Consider the following 25,399-nt stretch of genomic DNA (forward strand, 5'->3'; position numbering starts at 1 on the left):
CCCGCCTGGCCTTGAACACTTACAGGCATGGGGCAGCTACAGCTTATTTGGGCAACCTGTGTCAGTGCCTCACCATCCTCACAGGGAAGAACTTCTTCCTAATGTCTAACCACCCCTCTTTCAGTTTAAAGTCATTCCCCCCTTGTGTCCCTACAGGCCCCTGTAAAAAGTCCCTCTCCAGCTTTCTTGTAAGGCCCCTTTAGGACTGGAAGCTGCACTAAGGTCTTCAAAGTGAATGTGAAGTTTCAGAGTTTGTTAGAAAAAGGTTGTTAGATAAAGCTTAACTAATTTCATTTAACCGTTTCATTTTGGGTTGTTTTTTTTTTTTGGGGGGGGTGGGAATCGGAGGAAAAGCAGGGGGTATTGCATTAGATTGAGCATAGGATGTTGACTGACAAAGTCAAATTTACCAAATTCAGATATACCAAATTTAAAATTTTAATTTTAAAATTTATATTTTGATCCTTTAAAATTGACTTTAAAAATCCTTTTAATGACTTTAAAAAAAAGTTTTAAAACCTGTTCCTTCTCAAAAAACATCAATTTTTTTGCAAAGCATGGCAGTAAATTTGCCGTATTGCCCTTTCAAGCTGTGTAAGTAAGACCCCTTACCTGCCATGGGTTTATTGCTGCTGTTTATGCCCGTGCTGCAATTCTCAAGTAGATTTCTAAAACAGTATTTGGGGGTTGTGTTTGTTTGTTTTTTGCTTTGGTTTTGGCAGTCAACTTACTTATGAAACTTACTGATGAGCTGATGAATTGATGAATTGACTTCAAGTAAATGTAAGGATTTAGAGCAATTTAATGCAGTTTTATAGGCTTCAGTCAGAAGCATAAAACATAAGCGATTTAAATGGACAGATCTTCACCAACTGGGAGGACCTCCTGTGCAAAACTTCCGTAGATGCACCTTTTCGGTTTTGGAAAAGTAGGTAGCTTGCAGTAGTAAGTGTATAAACTGGCAAAGATCAATATATACTCTGCAGAAAGTGCAAAGCTTAATCACAGCCAGTAGGGAATGGATGTGTTCCTTCACTTACACATATATGTTGTGTATTTTAGTGTTTTTTCAGTTTTACAGGCAAGTACTGGAGAGTGTATATATTGGTTGCAGATTATAATAAATATGTATTTTAGTAGTAGAAACAAGTAGATTGTAGAAGAACCTTTAGGATGATAATACCCTATCTTCAATGTGTTCTACAGTCTGTATCTTTATTAGTGGTTTACTTGACAATGAAAGTGGTTAAGTAGGAAATGGGTTGTATTTTGGGGCTCTTGAGCATGTTTTCCTTGAAATAGGAAGTGCCACATTTAAAGCTGTGGTGTTATTTCACAGATGCTTGAAGGTGTACTACTAGCATCAGACTAGAGGTTCCTGAGTTGTGCTGTACTGCTCACTTCTTAGGTGCTTCAACACTGCCAGTCAAATAGTATATCACACACATGTGCAAAGCTGCACACAGGCCAGGAAGCTGCTGATGCTCAAACAAACAAGCTTGTGCATGTGTGCTGAAGTCTTCTTATACACATATTGGATGATTACATAAAAGCTTTAAAAACATGAGGATTTCAAGAGCTATTTCACCTGCAGCATGTGGGTAACTGAGTAATTGATACAAAAGGGATTTCAGGTTACAGTAACACTGGATGAGTGTGTTATTTTTATTACTGCAGTCTTCGTTACATCATGTCTAAAATGGGACTGAAGTTCTCCAGGGCATTGATGGATCTTATATTTCTGAATATACTTAGTACACTTCAGGGAACTGAAGTTAAAAAGATGCCTTTTTGGTCATGTCACAGTTTAGCTTTCTAAATATATCTCGTTTATCAGGAACATAAGGTAGGGTCAGTACTTTGTGCTTATAAATTGCTGCATTGGACATGCTGAAGTAATATATTACCTGTTCCATAAGTGGGGCCAACTTGGGATAAGCTGTTGATTTAGTATTGATATGTGGATTGACTCCGCAACTCGTTACAGTTGTAAAGTAGGTATGCTTTTTATTCAATGCTGAGGTGCATGGGGATAGTTCCTCCAAAGTATGCACACCCAGGGTCAACCCCCCTGTACTACCCCCCTTGTACATTGGTTAACTCTCTGCATCAGTATCACATTCCAAAATAATCTGTTTATGTAGGCTGCCATGACTTATAGAAGAGTATAACCTAGAAAACACCTAGTAGAGCACCAAAAAAATGACTACTTGCTGGTCATAAGAAATGCCTTTATGCTGACTTGAAATTCTGTGGTGCATCAAGCTTATCTTACATTGTTGATATATCACAGAATCACAGAATCCCAAGGGTTGGAAGGGACCTAAAAAGATCATCTAGTCCAACCCCCCTGCAAGAGCAGGGTAACCTACAGTACATCACACAGGAACTTGTCCAGGCGGGCCTTGAATATCTCCAGTGTAGGAGACTCCACAACCCCCCTGGGCAACCTGTTCCAGTGCTCTGTCACTCTTACAGTAAAGAAGTTCTTCCTGATGTTAACGTGGAACTTCCTATGTTCCAGTTTACACCCATTGCCCCTTGTCCTATCACTGGATATCACTGAAAAAAGCCTAGCTCCATCATCCTGACACCTACCCTTCACATATTTGTAAACATTGATGAGGTCACCCCTCAGTCTCCTCTTTTGCAAGCTAAAGAGACCCAGCTCCCTCAGCCTCTCCTCATAAGGGAGATGTTCCACTCCCTTAATCATCTTTGTGGCTCTGCGCTGGACTCCTTCAAGCAATTCCCTGTCCTTCTTGAACAGAGGGGCCCAGAACTGGACGCAGTCTAGGAGGTTCCTCGAGTGCATCGATGATAATTTCTTAATGCAAATGGTGGACGTACCAACTAGGGGAGCAGCGCTGCTAGATTTAGTACTCGCCAACAAGGAGGGTTTGGTTGAAGTGGTGTCGGTCAATGGCAGCCTTGGCTGCAGTGACCATGAAATGGTGGAGTTTAGGATCCTGTGTGGGAGGAATAGAATACCTAGCAAAGCCACAGTTCTGGATTTCCGAAGGGCCAACTTTGGCCTCTTCAGTCAACTGCTAAGGGAAGTCTCATGGGAAAGTGTACTAGGCGGTAAAGGGGCTCAAGATAGTTGGTTAGCATTCAAGGACCGCTTCTTCCAAGCTCAGGATCGGAGCGTCCCAATGAGTAGGAAGTCAAGTAAGGGATCTAGGAGACCAGCGTGGTTAAACAAGGAGCTGCTGGGCAAACTCAAGTGGAAAAGGAGAATCTATGGATTATGGAAGGAGGGGCTGGCCGCTTGGGAGGAATATAGGACAGTTGTTAGAGGATGTAGGGAGGCAATTAGGACAGCTAAGGCCTCCTTGGAACTCAATCTTGCTAGTCGGGTTAAAGACAATAGAAAGGGCTTCTTCAAATACATAGCAAATAAAACTAAAACAAGAGGCAATATAGGCCCACTGCTGAACGAAGTGGGTGCCCTGGAGACAGAGGATATAAAGAAGGCAGAGGTGCTGAATGCCTTCTTTGCCTCTGTCTTTACTCCTGCAGACTCTCCCCGAGGGCCCCGGATTTCTATAGCCCCAGAAGGAGTCAGGACAAAGGAGGAGTTTGCTTTGGTAGATGAGGATTGGGTTAGGGATCAGCTATATCAGTCTGAATAACATCATTTTAGTTTGGGAACTCTTCTCACAGACTTTATAGTTTCCAAGCCATTACAGAGACAGTCTAGTTCGCTAGGTTTGAGCTAGTTTGCTAGTGATTTGCAAAGCAGAAAGTTTTAAAACTGGCTCATTTACTTATGCCACCTGTGTATCAATGCCATAGCAATGTTGCAACTTTGAAATCCATTATCAGTGATCTTTTCATTAACATAAAAATGGAGGGTTAATAACGGAGGGTTTCTTGGTACAGAAGTGTGTGACTAACACTAATGGAAACACATGGAAACAACTCCAAATACTGATGCTCATCTGCTGTGCTTTTTTTCAACTTCCAGTCTCACTTGAGCTATTAGCAAGCTGTGTAGGTGTCACAAACACACTTTGCTTCATTTTACTGCTCTTGGAGATTCATGCTGTACTCCATACATAAGGAAAGGAATTTTCTCACATTTAGATAGGCTTTGGCCAGCAGGATGTTATGAATGCATAACATGTCTCAGACTGCCAAACTCTTAAAATTACTGTAAAAGTTCAAATGATTTTTCAGATGCTAGATGGATCTGTGGGATTACAAAATACTCTGTGGGGTTTTTTTTTGTGTGTGTGTATTTGATCAAAAGCTTCTTTGAGCACAGTATCAAGCTCAAAAATGTCAATACTTGAGCTTTGTAAGACTGTTCATAATAATAACACCACAAATTATAATTCTCTGTTAAGGGGAAAAATTTTGTATAAAGGCATCTATAAATGCCTTTATACAAAACTTTTGTGTAAAGGCATGTGTACATCTATGGTTAGCCGAAAGCATCTATGGTTAGCTGAAAGCTTTTGAGATCAGTCCATTGATTTTGTTCAGGGCAGGGACTAAAATCTGGGAACTGGTAAAATTTGGATGTCAGAATTGTAGGTATGGTACTAAATTGTGAAATGTGGAATGGTGGTAGGCCTCTGTGAATCACTGCATCTGTCTTCAGGTGTTACAGAAGTGGGATGATTAGATCCTGCTGCTGTATCTATAGCTGTATTGAAATCTTAGCAATATTAACAGTTTTTCCGTGCTTAGCTGAAAAAAAAAATAATCTATAATCACATGCATTTGCTGTTTTGTCGACAAGCTCATTACTATCCATTCTACCTGTTCTGTGGAAACAAATGTAAATCAGGAATGAACTTCTAAAAATTAATATCATGTTGTTGCTGGCGTATTTCGGTGAACTGTAACAGCATAATTCCATGGGTAGTAATTGCTTAATATGCTTGTCATCTGGGCACTTCGTTGCATACTAACTACAGTCAGACAGCAAAAATATACCTGTTGCATTTTTGTTCTACATGTTGAAAAGGGAGGGAGGAATTTGCAGCCATCTATTTCGAAGTGATGTACAGCTTCAGCTGCTGTACCTGAATGCAACCTCTTTTCATCTTTCTTATCGCATGTTCTGTAACTGCAGCTTGAAAATATGAAATGCTTTTAAATTGTGAGCAAAAGCAATATTTGGCACCATTAGCAGCTGACAGCTTAACATGTTGTTCTGAAACTCCAAATATATTACAATAAGCTTGAGACTAGAAATTACAATCTTTTGACTGACTAGCATAATCTTGTAGTGCAATTCTTTTTTATTTTTCTTTACTTTTTAAAAAAAAAAAAGACTTTATGAACTTCCAGTGTTAGGACTGTTGTAGTCTGGTGTAGTGCCAAGAGCATCATCCAGTATTGTAAAATCATGTTATAGTGTGACTGGACACTTATCTTTGGTGCTGTTTTTCTGCAAAGATGTATCTTTAGTCTTTTCTCTGAGCTTCAGGTTTCAATTTAGCAGATATTCAAGTAGTAAGAACACAGTATCTCTCTGCTGTAAGTAATCTTAGCTCCTATGCAGGATAACTGTAGTTACTGAGTATTAAAATGCATTTGAAAACATACACACAAACCCAGGAAAATCTAAACTTACCTTGTTACTTAATAATTTAAAGAGTAACAAGTATTAATTACTTGCGGTGTCTTAGAAGTGACTAATGGGGGGGGGCAGGGCTTAGATCTTTGGTTGTCTTCGGGTAGATTCAAAATCTGATGTCAAGTTTGTTTTATTCTTAAGATGCAACCATCTTCATATGATCAGCTTAATTTTCATATTTTTGAGGGAAATGAAGTAGGGTAACTTCGTATGAGAAGAAAGCTGTTCACTGTAACTTTTGTCTTCAGTAAACTTGAATAAGGACAGTATTAGTTTACTTGCTCATTCACTTTCACCTTGGAGAAAGAAAGTGTAATAACTTATGCACCTCTACGGGTTTGTCCTTGAGAAAGTTATAAAAACAATTTCTTTAAGTTTGTGTAGATTATTTTGTTCTGTAATAGCAGTTAACAAGCAGCATATTTGCAGACCATCTAAGCAGACATTCACAGTTGCCAAACTGTAAGGATTCCTTTCAAATGGTACTTTCAAAAAGCATGTATTATTTCACTACATCTGTCTATTGTAGTATGCCAACACAGCTAGATGCTTTCCCTGAAATATAGAATCGTTGATTAAATAACATCACTTTCAGTCTTCTAATTCATTAAACTTTGCCTGGAAAAATTGCAATTAGCCAAATATTCTTAAGCCACCCTTTCCCCCTTCTCTCTCCCTGCCCACCCTCCCCTTAGGTTTTTACACTAGATAAATGATTTATACTTTGGAATGGTGTCATGGGGATCTACAGATTGGCTATAACTATAGGGGGCAACAGAAGGCATAAATGCATAAATGTTTCCCACTTCCTGCAACAGATTCTGTGTTGTGCAGTGAGAACGGGTGCTTGAGAACAGCATCAGCCACAATGCTGGGCTGACTTTCCTATGGAGAAAACTGTTGAATCTCCAGCGGCTTGGGAACAAAATGATGCTACTTGTGTAATAGGAGATAAGGCTGCTTGCGCAAAACTGGAGCCTTCATGTGCCTATCTACTTGCCTTACTTCTCAAACCTTATGTTTGTCAGGCTCCAGGGATGGCATCTGGAATAGTCTGGGAGCATGACACTATTTCTGGTTGGTCTGGTGATTTGTTTTGGAGGGTTTTTGTGGGTTTTGGTTGGGGTTAATTTGTTTTTTCTTGTGGTGTGGTTTTGTTTTGTTGTTACGTTTTTTTCCCCCCTCTTTTTTCCTTTCCAGATCATGAAAGCCAACTTCTTTCAGGGCCTTATACTACTTTTTTTCTATCAAACATTATCTCTGAGGAGCAAATGTATTAGCTATAAATAACTATAAATAGATTATTCTTTTATAGTTCTTTTCCAAATTCTTAATACAATTTAGCAAAAATATAAAAAAGTAATACAGAGTTTGAGTGGGAGGTTTTTAATGGATTTTTTGGTGGGTTGGTTTGTACGGGCTTTGGTGTTTGTTTTGGTTTCCTTTTTGTTTTTTGTTTTTTTTTTGTTTTTTAAATAATAAACCAGCAGCTAACATATGAATTACTTATTGTTTGGTCAAATGCTGTTGTCATTCTTATTTCTGTGCTGCTTTCCTAGGAAACGTAATAACTACGAAGAAGCCAGCTTAATAGGATATCAGATGTGGCAATGGCATCCACTGTAATCAGTTCAGTTCCTACCACTGCATCTCGTTTTGCTTTACTACAAGTGCTAAGTGATACTGACTCAGAGCCTGGAAAAGGAAAAAGTGGCCGAGGTAGCAGTAAATCTCAGGCTTCAGTGGGAAGACAATCTGCAAATGAGAAAAAAAGAAATAAAAGAAGAAAGAAGAAAGAACAGCAGCAGAGTGAGGCCAGCGAGGTAAAGTGATTATGTTTTCAAGTAGTGGCTGAAGTTGTTATCTGAGAAATAACTTTTGCTGCCTCCCTACAAGTCATGGGTTTATGTAGGGGTTTTTTTTTTTGTTTTGTTTTTTTTAATGGAACAAATGCTACTTAGTCAAAGAGACAGCATTTTTTTTCTTTGCTTTATTAAAAATTGTATAGTAGGGAGTATACTACTTAAAAAGTTGAAAACTTCTGAAGAACTAAATTGCTCAGGTGTCTTGAGTAATTACCAAATTCAATATGAAAAAACAACCAAAACCCCCAAATCCATCTTTCTTCTTTTTAATATCTATTAAGCTTAAAATCTTTAAAATTTTTATAGTTGCGGTAGAGCTAAATAAAGTGATTTTTTTCGAGCTTTGATGTTATTTTTACATGAAATTTTTGATAAGCATACCCTAACATGTCTTTATGCCTGCCTTAACATAATCAAAACTTTTTAACTCTGTCAGAATAACTGTATGTATGCATATGCATTGCATGTATCTACAGAGATTCATTTGTATGAAAATAATACTTGTGATAGCTGAGAGGCAAGGAAGGGCTGAGTTTTTTCTTCACCTTAGCATGTACTGTCTATAGCTATATTCCACTGAAATTGTAAATCAGAATGGTCTGCACCAGTGTTTTTTGCCAGCACTTCCATATGAAGAAGCAAGCAGGGGTTACAGTGCTGGCGCAGGCAGCAGAAGAGGCAGTAGTGAAGCACGAAAGGCAGTGTGGCAAGGGACTGTTTAGAGGAGAAGGAAAACAATTCTGAAATATCTGCATTATTGCCTGATTTTGAGTAACTTTAAGCTAAGGTGATCTGTCATTTTAAGGAGTCCTGACACTCAGTAAACACACATTAAGAAGAACACTTGTATTGTACTTTGTTTTTCTTTGTTTTATCAGTCAGCTTCTTTCTCCCTTCCAGAAGCCTTTATGTTACGAGAATCTTGTCTCTAAATTGGTAGTATGTTGAATTGCTGCTTTTATTTTCACTCCAAGGACCAGAATGTGGTTAATGTTTAGGCTGGAGCAGTCAGTGTCCTTGAGCTGCCAAATTTGCAGGTTATTCGTGCACTGTGAAATTTGATAATTTTGTAAGGTATCTTTAAGATGGCACTGTTGCATACTTCTGGTGCAGCAGTTAAACATAATGCTTACTGCAGGTTCTTAAAATCTGATAAACTTACTGAGAACTAAGGACTGTTTGTATTGTTCTCTTTCTACCTGAACCTCTGGTTCCTGTATTTGCTGATGCCAGATTTACGTGTACCACCTTTCCTTTGGCATTATATTTAACTTCAGTCAGGTGTCAGCACACCATGATTCCTGATCCAGTATGAAATCTGTCAGACAGTTATCTCTTCAGATTTGTTGAAAGTGTTTTCAGATAGCAAAGTGTATTTACTTTTTTATTGGTTTATGTTATCTCTGTGGTGCTTCTGATCCACATTTTCCCATGATTTGACATTATGGGTGTGTACCATAAATGATTAAACAAAAATGTACCCTCAAACTACAGGTGAAGCACACACATTAATGTCTGAATGCCTTTGTTGGTCCATTAAGACTGTTTCTGTGTACTAATGTTAAAAATGACTGGTTTTCAGCTCAGAAACCTTGCTTTTAAAAAGATTCCTCAGAAGTCCTCACATGGAGGATGTTTGTCTCAGCATGAACAAAAACTGAACACTGCAGTGCAGAAGAGCACTCGGGAAGAAAACTGGCAGGAGTGGAGACAAAGAGATGAGCAGGTACACCTTGCTGTGTTTAGCTGTCTTTGGCTTTCCTGAAGTATGTTACTCCATGAAGTTAAGTTTCATGGAGAAAGAGAGATGGCTGGAGAGGAAGCAGCAAGATACTGCCACATAGAAGGAAAGACTTCAGTGGAAATTCAGGCCACATCTTCTGTCAGATAGTTTGGAGCTGTTTGCATACCTCATAGCTGGATTGTGAATACTGGTATATGGTAAAAGGAATTTACTCGTTTGGACAACAAGTAGAAGTACTGCCATGGAAGGATGGTGAAATGCTGTGGTGGGAGCAAAACTGGGGAAGTTTTGGTGGAGCCATATATCCATAGTAAAGTAGCCTTGGTAAGTTTTGTTAGGCATGAAATAACTAGCTCCTTTCTGAGTAACAAAGAACTGAGTGCTGGCTGGCCTTCAGCATGCTAGGGTACTCCTATCAGTGCAAGAACGTATGTTTTTTTTAATGTTAGAACATTGTAATTGCGATTAATATAGTAAGTAGGGTTCATTAATACTTGAAGAATACAATAGAGATACAGCAAAGGCTGACTGTGTCTGTATGAAGGCAAATAAAATGCTTTTACTGTGTTATTTTTTTCCCCAAACTACCACAAACAAATTACACTTGAAATGCACTTAATCTGAAACAGTAATCAAGTCCTTACCTCGAACAATTACAATAATTTGCACTTCTGACGTCAGTTAGGAAGAGTACTTGCACTTAAAACTAGTTTTATTAGTGCTTGACTTGAATTCAGCATTATAATACTCCTTTTTGATACTGAAGAGCATACAGTGATTTTCTTGGTCTTTCAAATTATGAGAATCTTATGAATTGTTCACAGTACTCAACTATTTTAGGCCAAAATAGCATAGATGGACAAAGAATGAAAGAATTTGTTCTAGTGCACTTTTTTCAGATAGTGCTTAAAGAAATGTTGTTGTACATTTTTTTTTCTAGATTCCTCTTAGGTTACTGTCTGGTCTGAAGTTATTTACTGTGGATAATAGTTTGGGCTCTTTTGTTAAACTTGAAGATGCCTTTCGGAGTACGCAACTTTGCACAAACTTTTTGAAGGCAAATTGCTAGGAAGTGTCACCAACTGGAGTTAAAAGTGTTTCATGAAGCAGTTGAACTTCTATCCTGGCGTGTACTAGGATGTTATTTTCTTTCAGAAAGAAACTTTAAGCTTGTCTCACAAAAACTATGGTATTGGGCTACTTCTTGTTCTAATTAACACATGATACAGAAAGTCAAATTGATGAAAGACTAGCATTTGGATATTGTCCTTGGTTTGGTTTGTTGTTGGGTTTGGTTTTGTTTTTTTTTTGGGGGGAGGGGGGGGTGGGTGGGTGTGTTTGATTTTTTTGTTGTTGTTGTTTTTTGTTTTTTTGGGGGTTTTTCTTTTTTGTGGGTGGTGCTAATGCTTTGGTATAGGTATCTCCTTAGGCAGTGGAGCAATGACCTAATAATCCCCTTGAAAATTTCCCAAGCTAATTAACTTCAGAACTACTTTTTAAGGTACAGATTTACTTAGTTCAGTAGTTGCAGGGTTTTTTTTTTTATTCTGTGTGGCATGAAGCAATTATTTTGGGTAAAGAATTCTGTATTCTTAATTACTGGGTGGTGAAATGGTCAGGCAATGTTATCAGTGTTATCAAAGTTATCAATGGCTATTATAACTAATTGCAATCTGAGCTATAACTCAATTACAAACATCTGTTCCTACTAATTGCAATCTTACTGAATTATATGCTGTCAAGTTACCATGAGGTTCTTTTATTTTAAAAATAGAGCAATTACCATAATTCTAACATATGATAGTTATCATTCTAAAAACATCTATGAGTTAATAAAAGCATCTCTTCTGCGAGCTGGAGAAACTGGCAGGAAGGTTCAAACTGCAACTGGCACATGCTTATCTGAGAAGAGAGATGTGAGTTTGAATTCTTCAGATTCAGAAGGCATGAAATCCTAACCTCTCAGTTCCTTAGTTCCTTGTTCAGTTATACAATGTTGATAATTATGAGGTGAATTTTAAGTGGTATACTGCAGGGGATAGTGATATTCAGTAAGGGGTTATAAGCAGTGTCTCCTTATTTCTGCAGAGATCAGCCCCACAAAGAGCACCTTCCAGTTAATGAAGAGTTCCTTATTTCATATTTACCCTCAAAATTACCATACTGCCTGGCACTTTCATTTTAAATGATTGTCAATATTTGTCTTTAGCTATAGAGCTATGATGTATATAGCATGGTCTTTCTTCAGCAAAGCTTTTAAGAGAGTCACTGTAAGGGATTTGTGCATGGATCTCCATTTCTTACAACTATTAGATGTGCTCCCAGCACCTAAGCGAAAGGAACCTGTGGTTTCTAGATTTTTTTGATGGGCTTAAGTGGTTGTGATCCTATAGCTATCTATTCTCAGCCAGGCCATGCACAGAAGCAGGACCAGATGTGCCTGGGAAGCTAAGAGACTTTGAGACTATTCAGGCCAAAAGCTCTAAACTCCACTGTTTTGTGTAGTACTGACCTTTGTTTGGCCAGCTTCAGTCAGCTTTGCCCAGAATTGTACTGCTAGGTAAACAACTTACGGCAGGGTTACTGTTGCACTGGAGATCACAGAATGCAATTTTTGTGGGATTGTTTAATAGTTACAACAACATTGTGATAGTACTTTTTTTTTAATTATTTAGAAACTTACATGCAAAATTAGCACTTTCAGAGGTAAAAATCCTGGTATCTTCTTTTTTGTGTTTAGCTTATTAATTGTTCTCTTTTTGATAGTCTTTTGTTTTAATCTCCAGTTTCTCATTCTTCATAATGTTCCTGTTGAGTTTTCCAGTGTAGTAGTTTTAGCCTAATTTTTTGTACATAACTGGCATTGTCAGGTTGGATTCAACAGTTGCGGGCAAAAATAGTTCGCTGTTTCTTGGGGAATTTCAGTCAATTTAGCTTACTGTCAATTATCAAACCTCTAATTACTGATTCTGATATTGAAAGAAAACAAATACTTGAGAAAAAAAATCCACCCTGGCAGCTGCAAAACCCCTCCACTTTGTTGTCTGATACCCTTGCTGCAGGCAACACAGGTTGTGCAGGCGGTGCTCTGTTGAAGGTCATCCCTGCCAGCTTCCACTCTGGCTTGTTGCCTATGCGTGCAGCCCTTCGGGGTTCTGAGGCACCTGCAGACTGGCTGCCACGGTGTGTCCTTGGCTCTCCCGCACCTCCCCTGCTAGGAAAACCTTGCCAGTGAGGCCCCATGCAATCAGTCAGTGGTAAGTGTAAACCACAAGCCAAATGCAAAGGTAGGAATGATAGCATCCCAAAGTTTATGTAAAACATAGCAATTTATGCTGAGAGCACTATTCTACTGTGTTTCAAATAACCGCTCAAAAAGGGCTGGTTTGCTGTGGTAGAAACTAGAAGCTACTCAGATTTTCTATTAAGTGAGATTGATCATATGCATCGTTGAGCAATTAGGAAGAATGTGTGTGGTTTGACACCATACAATAAATCACTTTCAAGCATATATAAAGCATATGAGAACTGAGAGTTTTTTCAGAACATGGTTCCTATAGACAAAAAAGGTAGTGTATGTCATGCCCCCCAGTTTGAGCAGAATACATTAACACTACTGAAGTGTTTATTCACTATAATAGCTATTGTAGTTTATGTTGAAATTCAAAGAGCAAGAAAATGCTGGTTAAAATAATTATTTTTACTAATTAATATTTCATTTAAGGGCAAGAAAAAGGGGATAGCTGTGCTGCCAAATGGAAGCCTTATTCTTCTTCATATCACACATTGGATTGTAGTGATTACTTCAGAGAGCAGACCTCAAAGGAACCAGTTTTGCATCCAACAAGTTAATCTTGGTTAACTTTGCTTTAAACAGTAACATTAGATGTTTATACCTTTACATTATTTATTTTGGCTCCATTGAACTGTTGCTGGAATTGGTCTTCTCAGGAGCAGGACTTCCCTGTGATTTCCTATTTCTTATGACACAAGATATCCTTAATTCCTGTTGTGTTCCTTAATTCCTAGTCCTTAACAGCTCACACCAAGAAAGCTTTGAATTTTCTTTGCATCTCCCTCCCTGTCCCCAGAAAAAGCCATGTTTAACCTGTTATTTTTGCTGTGATGGATGAGTGCTTAGACCTCATGGTAGGCTACAAGGATGTTTTTGTCCTTTGACATCTTCTGGTTTTCATGTTTCAAATTAAAAAACTATGTTAAAGAAATCCCATGTTAATAAATCATCAGGATGGGAACCATTACATAAAAGTGTGCACAACTTGCTGTATGCTTCCATCATCACAAAGTTTCCTGAAGCAAGGTATTTTATTACTTACGGTACAAAAAGGTATATTGCCAGTTAATAAGACCCTATGTCACATCAGTGAGACTTGGCTTTTTGGCAGTTGTGGTGATATGTGTATTGAAACTGAAATTTTAGTGTGGTCTTTGTGGTTTTGTCTTTTTTTTTTTTTTTAACCAGCGTAGTTACATGAAGTATGTTAATTTTGTTTCTTCAGCTGACATCTGACATGTTTGAAGCTGATCTTGAAAAAGCATTGCTGCTGAGCAAACTGGAATATGAAGAACACAAAAAGGTATTGGTGGGGTCCATCCTAATGTAAAAGCTGTACAAGTTTGTGGTTTGAATTAAAAAAGAAAGGGGGGGGGGGTGTTGCAAAAAACCTGAAAGTACCATTTTCTTCTAAATTGTTTGCTATCACTGTTCAAATGCTTAGGTTTTCAGAAAAATACTGGATTTGAAAGAATCCATATATAATAGTGTTAGGTGGTTTGGTTTGTTCTTAATTAGCCTGTAAAGGTGGAAAAGTAGTTCTACTTTTCAGTTTTCTGGCACATGAATATGCTGGAATTTAAGAGTACACAAGGGATCTTGACCTTCCCCAGAAAACATCCAGCACACTTGAAGAGTAGGAGAATCAAAGCACAGACTTCTCATCAAACCTTAAAGTGTTATTTATGGTTGAATCATTTGAGTTTTTGCTAACATCTTCTGAGTGTAAATATTTTAGTCTTAATAAGTGTAACACATTTTCTTTGCTGGTCAGGATGCTGTTTTCTCAGTGATTCTTACGGAACACTGAAGAATTGTACTGAAGTATGTTTGGGTGAAATTTTTCTTTCTATCAGGAAGTTGCTCATTTGAAATAAATCAGGAGCCAGTAAAATGTTATTAAAATATCTAAATTTAAATATAATTATGCATCATAAAAAATTGCACATCTCTGCAAGTATCTCTCTACAATATTTCTTTTTTGAGGTGGGAGTACAACAGTTTTTGAAAATCAAGGATAAATTTTTAGCTTCCATACTAAAAGTTAATTTTTAAAGTGAAGACAGTCTTCAGGCATAGTAGCATAGTATTGTTTGTAGATTTTTGAAAATTACCTCCCACTAATTTTAAAATGTATATATTAAAAATATAGAGTACACGACTACACTGAACAATTCTCATTTATATGGGAAAAAAGCACAATTTCCATATTTGCTTATATATATCTTCTTTTATTAAGATTATTTAACATTTAAGATTATTTTTAATGAAAATTTTAGTATTTAAGAGTAATAACTGGGAGATTGATAATTTGATAAGATTGTTAGTGTGGATGTGTGGGGATGGGGAACTTTGGTTCAAATAGCTGTCATGTACCAGGCTGTCTGATTTCAGTAGCAATAAGGTCAGTTGGTAGAGCATTGCTGCACACTAATGGCTCTCTGACTTCTACTGAATGAGAAAACATATTTTGAGAATAAAAGAAGCTATAATAAACCACTGCTGCTGGGCTTTTGTGGGGGTGTGTTTATGAAGGTACTGCCCTGCCTTGTGTAGCACACATCCTTCCTACATTTGACTACCATGTATTTTCAGTTTATAAGTTTCTGGATAAAATTTGGTGTAGAAGGTTCAAGTATAGGCTGATGGTACATTTGCTGTTTAGTGAAGAGCAATGCTGTACTTCAGAGAACAGAATCTATGCTTTATTGCTGATATGTTTTGCATTTTTAAATGCATCTGAAGCCTGCAAATTACTGTTCAGGCTAAAATCTCCTTTAGTATATTATCAGTAATTTTTTTTCCTTTATGAAGAATCAGAAAAAATATTTGGGTATTGAAGAAAATTATACCAGTGGGACTTTATTCTTCTAGGCATATGAAAACGTTGAAAGTACTTCACCTCAGTCAAAGTCTGTGAATAAGAAAGAGAAAAAGAACCAGCAAGGAAAAGACAAACCTCTCACTGTGTCTCTGAAAGACTTTCAGTCAGACAGTAATATAGGTATGCCTTATCATACCATATGAGCTGTTCTACTTGGAATTTTCAATGTGTGTGCTAACAGGAAAGTGCCTTTCTATCTCTCTTCATTAACACTGCGGTTAAACAAACACTAAATGAGTTGCAGTCAGTGTGTCCTACAGAGTCTAAAAGCTAAGTGTTCATTATATAATAATGAAAATAAGAGCTTAAGGAAAACATAATTTCATGTAGTACCCCTTGGGATGGACTCAAACACTCTTGACTTTTAAAAATTACTTTTTTTTTGTTTGTTTTTTGCTTTACTAAGTTTGCATTTCTCAGGCAACTGAGTTTGTCATTTTTTATCTTTCTTTGTGATACTACCTTTTATTAAGATAAGTAAATACTGAAATAACTTATTATATGCATGGTTTGTATGTTTGAAATTCCTTCATCTGTGTCTATAGAGCAGAGATTCTGAGCTTTACTGAAGAAATCAAGGTAGATGCTAGAAAAAGAAGAAAGGAATTTGTTTTTTGAGGTCTTCATTTTAAGAATGTTTTTATCTAAATGTACAATATTAAGTGCCTAATTTCCAAATTATCTGAACAGTGGAAAAATACCAAAAGCACAGCAATCTGAAAGGCATGGAAGGCATTCAGGTATACAGTGAGATATGTGCTGTAAAAGCCTAAATAGATATAAAAGGAAACAAATCAACAAATTCCTTAAGTATCTGTACCAAAGACTTTGCCTTCCACTTTAACTGAAGCAAGCAAGTATGGGATGCTGCTTTTGATTAAGTAGTCTGAAAGATCTGGGAGAAGATGCAAATACAGGGATTGGTGTAATACATAGTTTATAATCTTGGCCTCAAATGCTTTAGTAATGGCTTATATAATTGTGACTTTTGAGAGGAGAGTTAATTTTGAAGAACTCAAATAAGTGGTGTTTTTCCCCACTTTTCAAAATGTCTTGTTTCGATAGCCATCTGTACAAGATTTGAGTAACTTACTGATGTCATTTTTTTCTGTTCTTTTCAGATAACCCTGCTAAAAAACATGAGGTAAGTCTTACTCAAACTAGTCTAACTAAAAAACCCCTGAAACCCAATGAATCAACCAACCAAAAAAACCCCAACAAAAACCCAAACAAAAAAAAAAAACCAACAACCAAAACCTCACCAAACAAACCCACAAAAAAGCCAAAAAAACCTAAGCAAACTACAACTACAGTTCTTAGGTTTAGGAGGTAGTTGTTTTAGTGTTTTCTATAGTGACAATCAGTACACATTCTAAAACTGACTGATGTAAATTTGGAAAAATCTTCAGATATAGATTCAGTAGAAATGTATATTCCCAGTTCTTGAATCTTGAGAACTTAGTATTGGCTTTCTTAGAACTACTCAATGCTTCTTCAGTTTTCACATAGTCTTTGATGCAACATGCAGTTTTAAAAGCATGTTAAAAAATAAAAATTATAGCCACAAAGGGAAGCAAATCAGGTAAGAAAGAACTGTGATGCAACCATGTTGAGGTGCAGTCCACAATATTAAAATTTAGAGGGATGATTTTTTAGCAGTTGAATCAAAGATAAATTACTGAATTCCAACTTCATTCTTTTGTGTAATCTCATCATTGGCTAAATGTTAACTGTTAATTAATTTCTAGGCTTTTCAATTGGTATCATATTCTTTCAATGGAAGTAACAGTATTCTTGGGAATACACAACTTAAAAATTATCTAAATACAATGCTTTTCCATGACATGCTATTTTTTAAACGTGTTGATTTCTAGCTCAGTATTAACTTATATTTAAAGGAAGGTATGTTATTGTACTTATTTTTCACAGGAAGTGAATGCTTCCCAGTCTTCGTTGCATGATGGAAAATTTTTCAACAGGCTGGAAGATGATGTTAACAGAATACTTCAAAAAGAGAAAAGGAGAGTCCATCTCAATGATTACAGTGAAACAGATAACTGCACATCTCATGAAAACAACCAGGCATGTAAAACATTCTGCAGTGAAGAAATTTGCTTAATGAAGCTTATTTAGTAATCAGAAAGGAACACCTGAGTGGGAAGCACACATCAGTAGCATGATAATTTTAAAGAATTAATAAACTCACAACACTGTAATATTTTTATCTATATGAAGAGATTTTTAAATTACATAATTTTTTTAACATAAACCACTTGTGATTGAAATAATTTTTGCTCCACAGAGCATGCCAATATTTATTACTGTGTTTCTTACCTTTTTGGTACCTATTCAAGTACCTCTTCAGTTTTGATCAGAAATTCTCTTCTGTAACAAATAAGTTGCCTTTCCCAAGAATCAAGTTCACATGACTAGTTTATTAAGAAATAATGCTTTCTTGTTTATAGGGGAGTGTTTTGAAAGATGGAAAAATAGAGCAACTAAAGCTCGAGCTTGAAAAGAAAGATGCAGAAATTGAGCAACTGAAAAACAGAATAACTCAGTGGGAGGTATGTAGCTGATAATACGTTCAAATAGTAGACAGTTTAAAATTATTGTTCATTTGAAACAAATTATTTATTAAAATGTGACTAATTTATAGAGATGGTTTAGACTGGCTGCAGGTTACATTTTTACAGTGCAGGTATTTCCTTCAGTACCAAATGAAGTGGTCTTTCTTGATAAGTAAGTTAAATGTCTAAAAAAAATCAAAAGAATCAAGACAAAGTATCTAGAAATAAACTTTATATCCAGCATATCACTCACTGCTTGGTTTATAGGATTGCTGTGTTCATGGTAAAAAAAAATGAAGTGATAATTTAAGACTAGGCAAGATTTTGAGCAATCTTATCTGCCTTGGAAGTTAGCTTTGCTTTGAGCAGAAAGTTGGACTTTCTTGGTCCATCCAAACCAACTTTCTGGGTCTATCCCAACCTGTTAATTCAACTTAGCTTTTCTTGCATTTAAGAGCTGCGTATCATCGGGACTTTCTCTAGATACAGTCCAATATTTGGTTAAAATCGGTGGAAATTTTGTCAGCTTTGAGAGAAATTCCTTTAAAGCTACAGTGCAACAAGAATGGAGTCCTGTATTTTGTTATATCTTTTTCTATTGCATACAAGTGAAATTGGAAAACTGATTGACCATATGCTAAAACGTAGCAGGAAAAAAAAAGATTTGCTCATTAATCATAAAATAGTTAGGGTTGAGAAAGGACCTTAAGATCATCTAGTTCCACCACTCCTGCCATGGGCCAGGGACAGCTCACACTAAACTGTGTTACCCAAGGCTCTGTCCAACCTGGCCCTGAACACTGCCAGGGATGGAGCATTCACAACTTCCTTGGGCAACCCATTCCAGTGCCTCACCACCCTTACAGTAAAGAACTTCCTCCTTATATCCAATCTAAATTTCCCCTGTTAAAGTTTTAAGCCATTACCCCTTGTCCTGTCAATACAGTCCCTAAGGAAGAGTTCCTCCCCAGCATCCCTATAGGACCCTTCAGATACTGGAAGGTTGCTATGAGGTCTCCAAGCAGCGTTCTCTTCTCCAGGCTGAACAGCCCCAACTTCCTCAGCCTGTCCTCATACAGGAGGTGCTCCAGTCCCCTGATCATCCTCATGGCCCTCCTCTGGACTTTTTCCAACAGTTCCATGTCCTTTTCATGTTGAAGACACCAGAACTGCACACAATACTCCAGGTGAGGTCTCACGAGAGCAGAGTAGAGGGGCAGGATCACCTCCTTCGACCTGCTGGTCACGCTCCATTTGATGCAGCCCAGGATACGGTTGGCTTTCTGGGCTGCGAGCTCACACTGAAGCTGGCTCATGTTCAAATTCTCATTGACCAACACCCCCAAGTCCTTCTCCTCAAGGCTGTCTGAATCTCTTCTTTGCCCAATCTGTAGCTGTGCCTGAGATTGCTCACACCCAGGTGTAGGACCTTGCACTTGGCATCGTTAAACTTCATAAGGTTGGCATCAGCCCACCTCACAAGTGTGTCGAGGTCCTTCTGGATGGCATTCCTTCCCTCCAGCTTATCAACCGAACCACACAGCTTGGTGTCATCAGCAAACTTGCTGAGGGCGCACTCAATCCCACTGTCCATGTCACCGACAAAGATGTTGAACAAGACTGATCCCAACACCGATCCCTGAGGGACACCCCTTGTTACTGGTCTCCAGCTGGACATTGAGCCATTGACCACAACTCTTTGTGTGCGGCCATCCAGCCAGTTCTTTATCCACTGAGTGGTCCACCTATCAAATTGATGTCTCTCCAATTTAGAGACAAGGATGTTGTGTGGGACGGTGTTAAACGCTTTGCACAAGTCCAGGTAGATGACATCAACTGCTTTACCCCTGTCCATCAGTTCTGTAGCCCGAACATAGAAGGCCACCAAATTGGTCAGGCAGGATTTCCCCTTAGTGAAGCCATGCTGGCTGTCACCAAGCACCTTGTTGTTTTTCATGTGCCTTAGCATGCCTTCCAGGAGAATGCGCTCCAAGATTTTGCCAGGCACGGAGGTGAGACTGACTGGTCTGTAATTCCCCAGGTCTTCCATTTTCCCCTTCTTGAAAATGGGGGTTAAATTACCTTTTTTTCCCAGTCATTGGGAACTTCACCTGACTGCCATGATTTTTCAAATATGATGGACTTTGTCTTAGAAACTTCATTTGCTGGTTCCTTCAGGACCTATGGGTGGATTTCATCAGGTCTCAGAGAGATTTCTTAAGGTGGTCATTTCTTAAGATGGTCTCGAACCAGATCCTCTCCTACAGTGGGCCTAAAGTCTTAATTCTCACAGTCCCTGTGTCTGCCTTCCAAGATTTGGGTGGTGCAGTCAGAGCACTTGCTGGTGAAGACCAAGGCAAAGAAGTCATTTAGAACCTCAGCCTTCTCCAAATCCAGGGTAGCCAGTTCTCCTGATAGCTTCCAGAGAGGGCCCATGTTGTCCCTAGTCTGTCTTTTATTTGCAAATAATAAATGTAATGCATACATGTAATTTAAATGTGATAAATACATGTATAATTGCACTAGATTGGAGTAATCAGGGAAAATGCCTCCCTGTTTTCAGTACATGTTAGCATTGTTTGGATAGTATCCAGAGCATAAAGAGCAAAATTTCCACAGGAAACTGGCATTGTAACAAAATACAGTAAAGCATCATAGAATTATTTTCAAAATATGACTAATTTTATTTGTTGTTTAAAATAGACTAATCAGGCTGACAGATTTTTCTGATGCTTCCATTAAGTATTTGTAGTAATAAAAACATAAACTTAGTTCACAGCTGTTTACAGACCGTGTACTAAGGTTGGAATTCCCAGGTGAAATTTGAAAGCATAAAACCATTCGTGTTTACTTCTCTCAGCACTCGTTCACATTTGACATATTAAACATGATGCTTAAGGATACTGGTGAGGTGATGGGCAATGTTTAATTTCATTAACTTGTCCAGAGGCATGAATACAGTTTTAGGTATCCAGGAATGGTCTGGCTTAAATGTAAGTTAATTATCCTCAAGAATTGGCGTGATACTCAAAGTGGAAAATAGTATCTTCTTTATTAGAAAAAAAGTATGTCTGAAATTAAACTCTTTTTTTTAAAGCACACTGTATGAGAAGACTTCTGACAGGAAAAATAACTTTACAGCTAAGGTACATAGCTAGAACTGACACTGGTGGCCAATTAAGGAAATGACTCACTTCTGAAGAAAATATGGTGGTGTCAAATTGGAAAAGCCAGCAAAAATAGGTCCTTGAGCAGAAAAATGTAAAGAATTGACAAGGAAAGGAACTCTGATGTAAAAACAATAACTATGGAAAAAAACCCCAACCCAGTCTGTAGAGCAGTGGGATCTTTTCCTACTTGTCAAGCAGTGTGGCAAACTCTTTCTATTACCTTGGTATCTAGAAAGTATATTTTAATTGTTACAATTCATCAGGTGAGAAACCAGAAAGCCCTTGATGCAACAGGCCTATACACCTGAGGGAGACCTGAATGGTTATTTCTACACTATCAATACATTAACATAACTTTATTATTTTAACTTGCTGTAAGCCTTTTGCTTGGCTGTTTTCTCAGCTCTTAGTTATAAATACACTTTTCCTGTTGTGTATTCCCTACATTGGCTAATTAAGACACAGATCTTAAAGGTCTTTTACAACCTGGATGGTTCTATGATTTTGTGATTCTCTGATTAGATTCTCTGCAGAAGTTGTCATTTTAAACTCTAAATCTGACGTCAAGCTTAGCTTATAGAACACTTCTTTTCTTTAGAGTATACTTGTAATAATTCAATCTCTTTAATACAGGCAAAGTATAAAGAAGTAAAAGGAAGAAATGCACGGCTTCTGAAGATGATGCAAGAAGGTGAAAGTGAGTAGGAGTTTTATCAGGAAATGTTAAATTGTTCTTTTTTAAAACATGGAAGGAATTTACAAAGCCAGTTTTTAAGAAGAGCTTGACTCAGTGACAGTTACAAAGAACTAATAAGCTATTAATTTGCAACTACTCCAGTGAACTACAGAATTCAGTGGACCCCACACTACTGTATTTCTGTTGTTACGTGATGGAATCATCAGTTGTATGTTGAGATCGTTGTTTGAAATATAAGATGTCCAGTTACAGTTTATGTACAATGATTCAAGTTAGCTGTCACTAGCAAAAAAATGCAAAAATTTACCTGTTCTGCACTGATCTTGTCACTGTATCTGTTTAGACAGACTTAAGGAAACTGTTCCGTTCTTAATATCTATGCAAGCTGTGCTTTCAGCTGTTGGAAACACCCTTCTACACCCAAGCCACACAGTTAACAGTGATAGCTAAACCACAGGGTTATATATGTCACTGTGGTAATTTGCTTCTGTTACAACACTGTTCAGAGTTTGTTGCCAAAGTTTCAAGAAAGATATGTTTGTGTATATATGTATATATAGAGAGAGAGACACTCACGTACATATATGAATACCCTGGTATCTTTACACTTGTTATGCGTAGTTATACTTCAGTATTCCTATTCTTGCTTGATGTTGTTTGAGTCTGTGATGCTATCCAGATTAATTCTGTTGCAAAATTAGATTTTTCAGTTTCTTAAATTAGCTCTTGAATGTTCTTCTCCAGGCTAAATTTTTAGCTAAAAAAGAGCTCAAGTTTTTCCTTCGAAGGATGCTTACAAAAACTAGGTCATGGCTAGTTCAAATGTTCATAATGTGATGATTCATTCTACAAATTTTGACTAGGAACCGTGTTACTTCAGGTCAGTGTCTCAGCCAAGATGAGGTATTTTCATCTTGCAAGGAAAGAGGTGAAGTTTTCAAGTTTTTATCTTTGTTTGTAGAATAGCAGCATACTATAAAGTGAGAAATTTTGTTGTTTTCTAAAGACTTGAGTATTTTGGGGAGAAGGAAGTTCATGGCAGAATTGAGCCTTGAAAAAACTTGATTTCTTCATATTGAGAATTTTAAGTTGCCCACAGATGTTTCACAGACACTGCCTAAATAGCTTAAACATCTCTGTATTTGAGTAAATAGAAGTTTCCATAGCTATGATTGAGCTCATATGTAAAACTCAGGATGGCAAAATCTCAATCCATTGTCAATACTCAGTTTTCTGATGATCTTAATTCACAATGGGTATCTAAAATTCAGGCTGCTTACAGGGTTAATTGTGGGGTAAGTAGGTTGGGGATTAATCTCCAGAACTTTTCAAGCTGCTGCTAATGGCACTGGTAGCAAATGGTTTGGTTGGTTTGCATTACAACATCTACTATTCTTCTAGTAAAGGCAGCATTATTTAGAGGTAGTCAAATAGTGAAATGAAGTGATGCCACAGTGCTATTGCACAGGAAGACCTATAATTCTGGAAAGATCCTCATGCTGTATCTTTCTCTCTCTGCAGTGAAAGACAAAGCAGAGATACTCATGCAGGTTGATGAATCTCAAATTATAAAAAATGAATTGACTGTACAGGTAAGCAAAGATTTTTCTAAAGTAAAAATTTCATGGTATATTCATGGTGTATTTCATGGTATTTCATGGTATATAAGATATATATCATATAAGATGCTGTATATTTAAGGCAGTAATAGAAGTGGGGAGGGAGGAAACAAAACTGAAACAAAAACTTTTTTGAAGCAAAAAATGTTACATTTCATCCCTAGCCCTACACTATGTGTGTCAGAGGACATGTGTTACGTAAATCTCCAGTATGACTCACTTAGAACTGCTTCTGGAAAGACAGCAGACCTTAACATGCCTAAAATGATTTTGCCTTGAACAGCACCTTAGGAATATCATTCCGTGGTAACTCATGCTAGGAAGCTCAGAAATGTGCTTCAGAAGATGCTTCTTTCCTGATTGTGGGTTTATTTGGTTTTGGGTTTTGTTTTTTTTTTATTTATTTATTTTTTATTTCTAGTCTTAAGTTTATGAGCACAAAGGAGCAACAAATTACTTAAGATGTCAGTTGGCAAGTCACTGTAGTAGAGTGCATGCAAGACTCTTATGCTTCATTTTTGGTCCAGAGCAACTATTAGTTCTAAGCCGAATGTCTTACATATAACACAGTACTGGTTTTGAGGGTGATGTAATAAGCTTATTTGTGTTTTAATAAGCTTATTAAGTTTTACAGAATGAACTAATGCAGAGTCCAAAAGTCAGAAGAGTTTCGAAATTCATAGCTTTTTTTATATCATTATGCAATAAAGTGTACTGGTGTATTATTGCACCAGTAAATATTGCTCGGGAAGTGGGAGTCATTAAGGAATATTTTACTTGTGCTTTCAGTTCATGCACAATGTAGCGGTAGTCACTCTGTAGTACCTGTTTGTACAACATAATACTAATGGAAAAATAGCACTGACTTGATAAACTAATAGACATTAAGCATATTTTATAAATTCTTTTTTTTTTTGTTTTGTTTTTAGGTAACTATACTTCATGCAGCATTAGAGCAAGAAAGATCCAAAGTGAAACTACTGCAGGCAGAATTAACAAAATACCAGGTAGGTAGTTTCTGTATTTGTAAGTTTACCTGTTCTTGATGTAACTATCATGAGGTAACAAGCTCTGAACTGACTTGTTACCTCTAACTTTTCCAGGTAAATAACCAAAAAAACCCAAAAAAAGGAAACGCCCCCCCCCCCCAATAAAACCCCAAAAAACCCCAAAAAACCCAAACAAAAAAAAAACCACAAACAAACAAAACAACAACAACAGCAACAACAACAAAAAACCTCATAACCAAAAGAGGCAGTTCATATTGTAGGGGAAAAAAAAAAAAAGACAAAACAGCAAGTCTAAAGCACAGTTTTGGCAAGTTGAAGTATACCACCTGTTTTGCACTTTAAAACATCTTGAAGTATACTAGTAAATAAACATACTTCAAGCAACAAGTTGATAATCACTGTTGAAGTCTAACTGTGTAACTGGACTAACTGTAGACTTCATGGCTTTTTTTGCCACATTCTTTGGTTCTGTATCTTAGTTCTGTCTCTAGACAAATCTTTGTAGGAGATTCACACCAAATTGTGTGGAAACGTAAGTGATGAGATCAGTGTCTTCCTCATGGTGTAAGCTGTTTTGTCTTGCTGACTGTTAATGCAACTTGTATTAGTGAATTTCAGTTAATTTCTGTATAAATGGTATGCTGTTTAACATTCTGGTAGGTTTTTTTTTTTTTGAAGGGTGACTATTTGCAAATAAGGATTTGTACTTGTGCATGACTTGACACATTTTGGGGGTTTTGCTTTGTTGGTGTTTTTGTTTGTTTGGACTGTGACCTTTTGCACAGGTCCCAAGGAGAGCCTGTTGTCTATAACTTATAAGGTACAAGTTATATACATATATGGAAACTTCTAAGGTAGCTGTGTAGTCTTTGCCAAGCTATGCTATTTCAAATTGCAACATATTGTGTTGGAATACTACAGTTTTGTGAAAACTGGCTTATTAAGCAGCAAT

At 37.2% G+C, this 25,399-nt stretch overlaps 1 protein-coding gene across 4 annotated transcripts in view; it reads left to right on the top strand.

Annotated features, from left to right (window-relative positions):
* The window catches only part of GKAP1 (G kinase anchoring protein 1), a 30,532-nt gene that overhangs the window by 900 nt on the left and 4,233 nt on the right, over nt 1–25,399 (top strand). For 2 of the 4 annotated variants that reach the window (XM_065662693.1, XM_065662691.1), the window contains exons 2-12: nt 7,153–7,416; nt 9,041–9,184; nt 13,723–13,800; nt 15,372–15,501; nt 16,503–16,525; nt 17,311–17,463; nt 17,847–17,948; nt 18,992–19,138; nt 21,755–21,818; nt 23,340–23,410; nt 24,367–24,444. In XM_065662693.1, coding sequence (XP_065518765.1) covers nt 7,204–7,416; nt 9,041–9,184; nt 13,723–13,800; nt 15,372–15,501; nt 16,503–16,525; nt 17,311–17,463; nt 17,847–17,948; nt 18,992–19,138; nt 21,755–21,818; nt 23,340–23,410; nt 24,367–24,444 — 1,203 coding nt within the window. In that variant the 5' untranslated portion in view covers nt 7,153–7,203. Of the gene's footprint in view, nt 1–6,461; nt 6,671–7,152; nt 7,417–9,040; nt 9,185–13,722; nt 13,801–15,371; nt 15,502–16,502; nt 16,526–17,310; nt 17,464–17,846; nt 17,949–18,991; nt 19,139–21,754; nt 21,819–23,339; nt 23,411–24,366; nt 24,445–25,399 lie in introns of those variants that run through there. The other 2 variants (XM_065662692.1, XM_065662694.1) reach the window with 2 other exon arrangements.

This window comes from Lathamus discolor, chromosome Z (assembly GCF_037157495.1).
Source record: "Lathamus discolor isolate bLatDis1 chromosome Z, bLatDis1.hap1, whole genome shotgun sequence".
Lineage (NCBI taxonomy): Eukaryota > Metazoa > Chordata > Aves > Psittaciformes > Psittacidae > Lathamus > Lathamus discolor.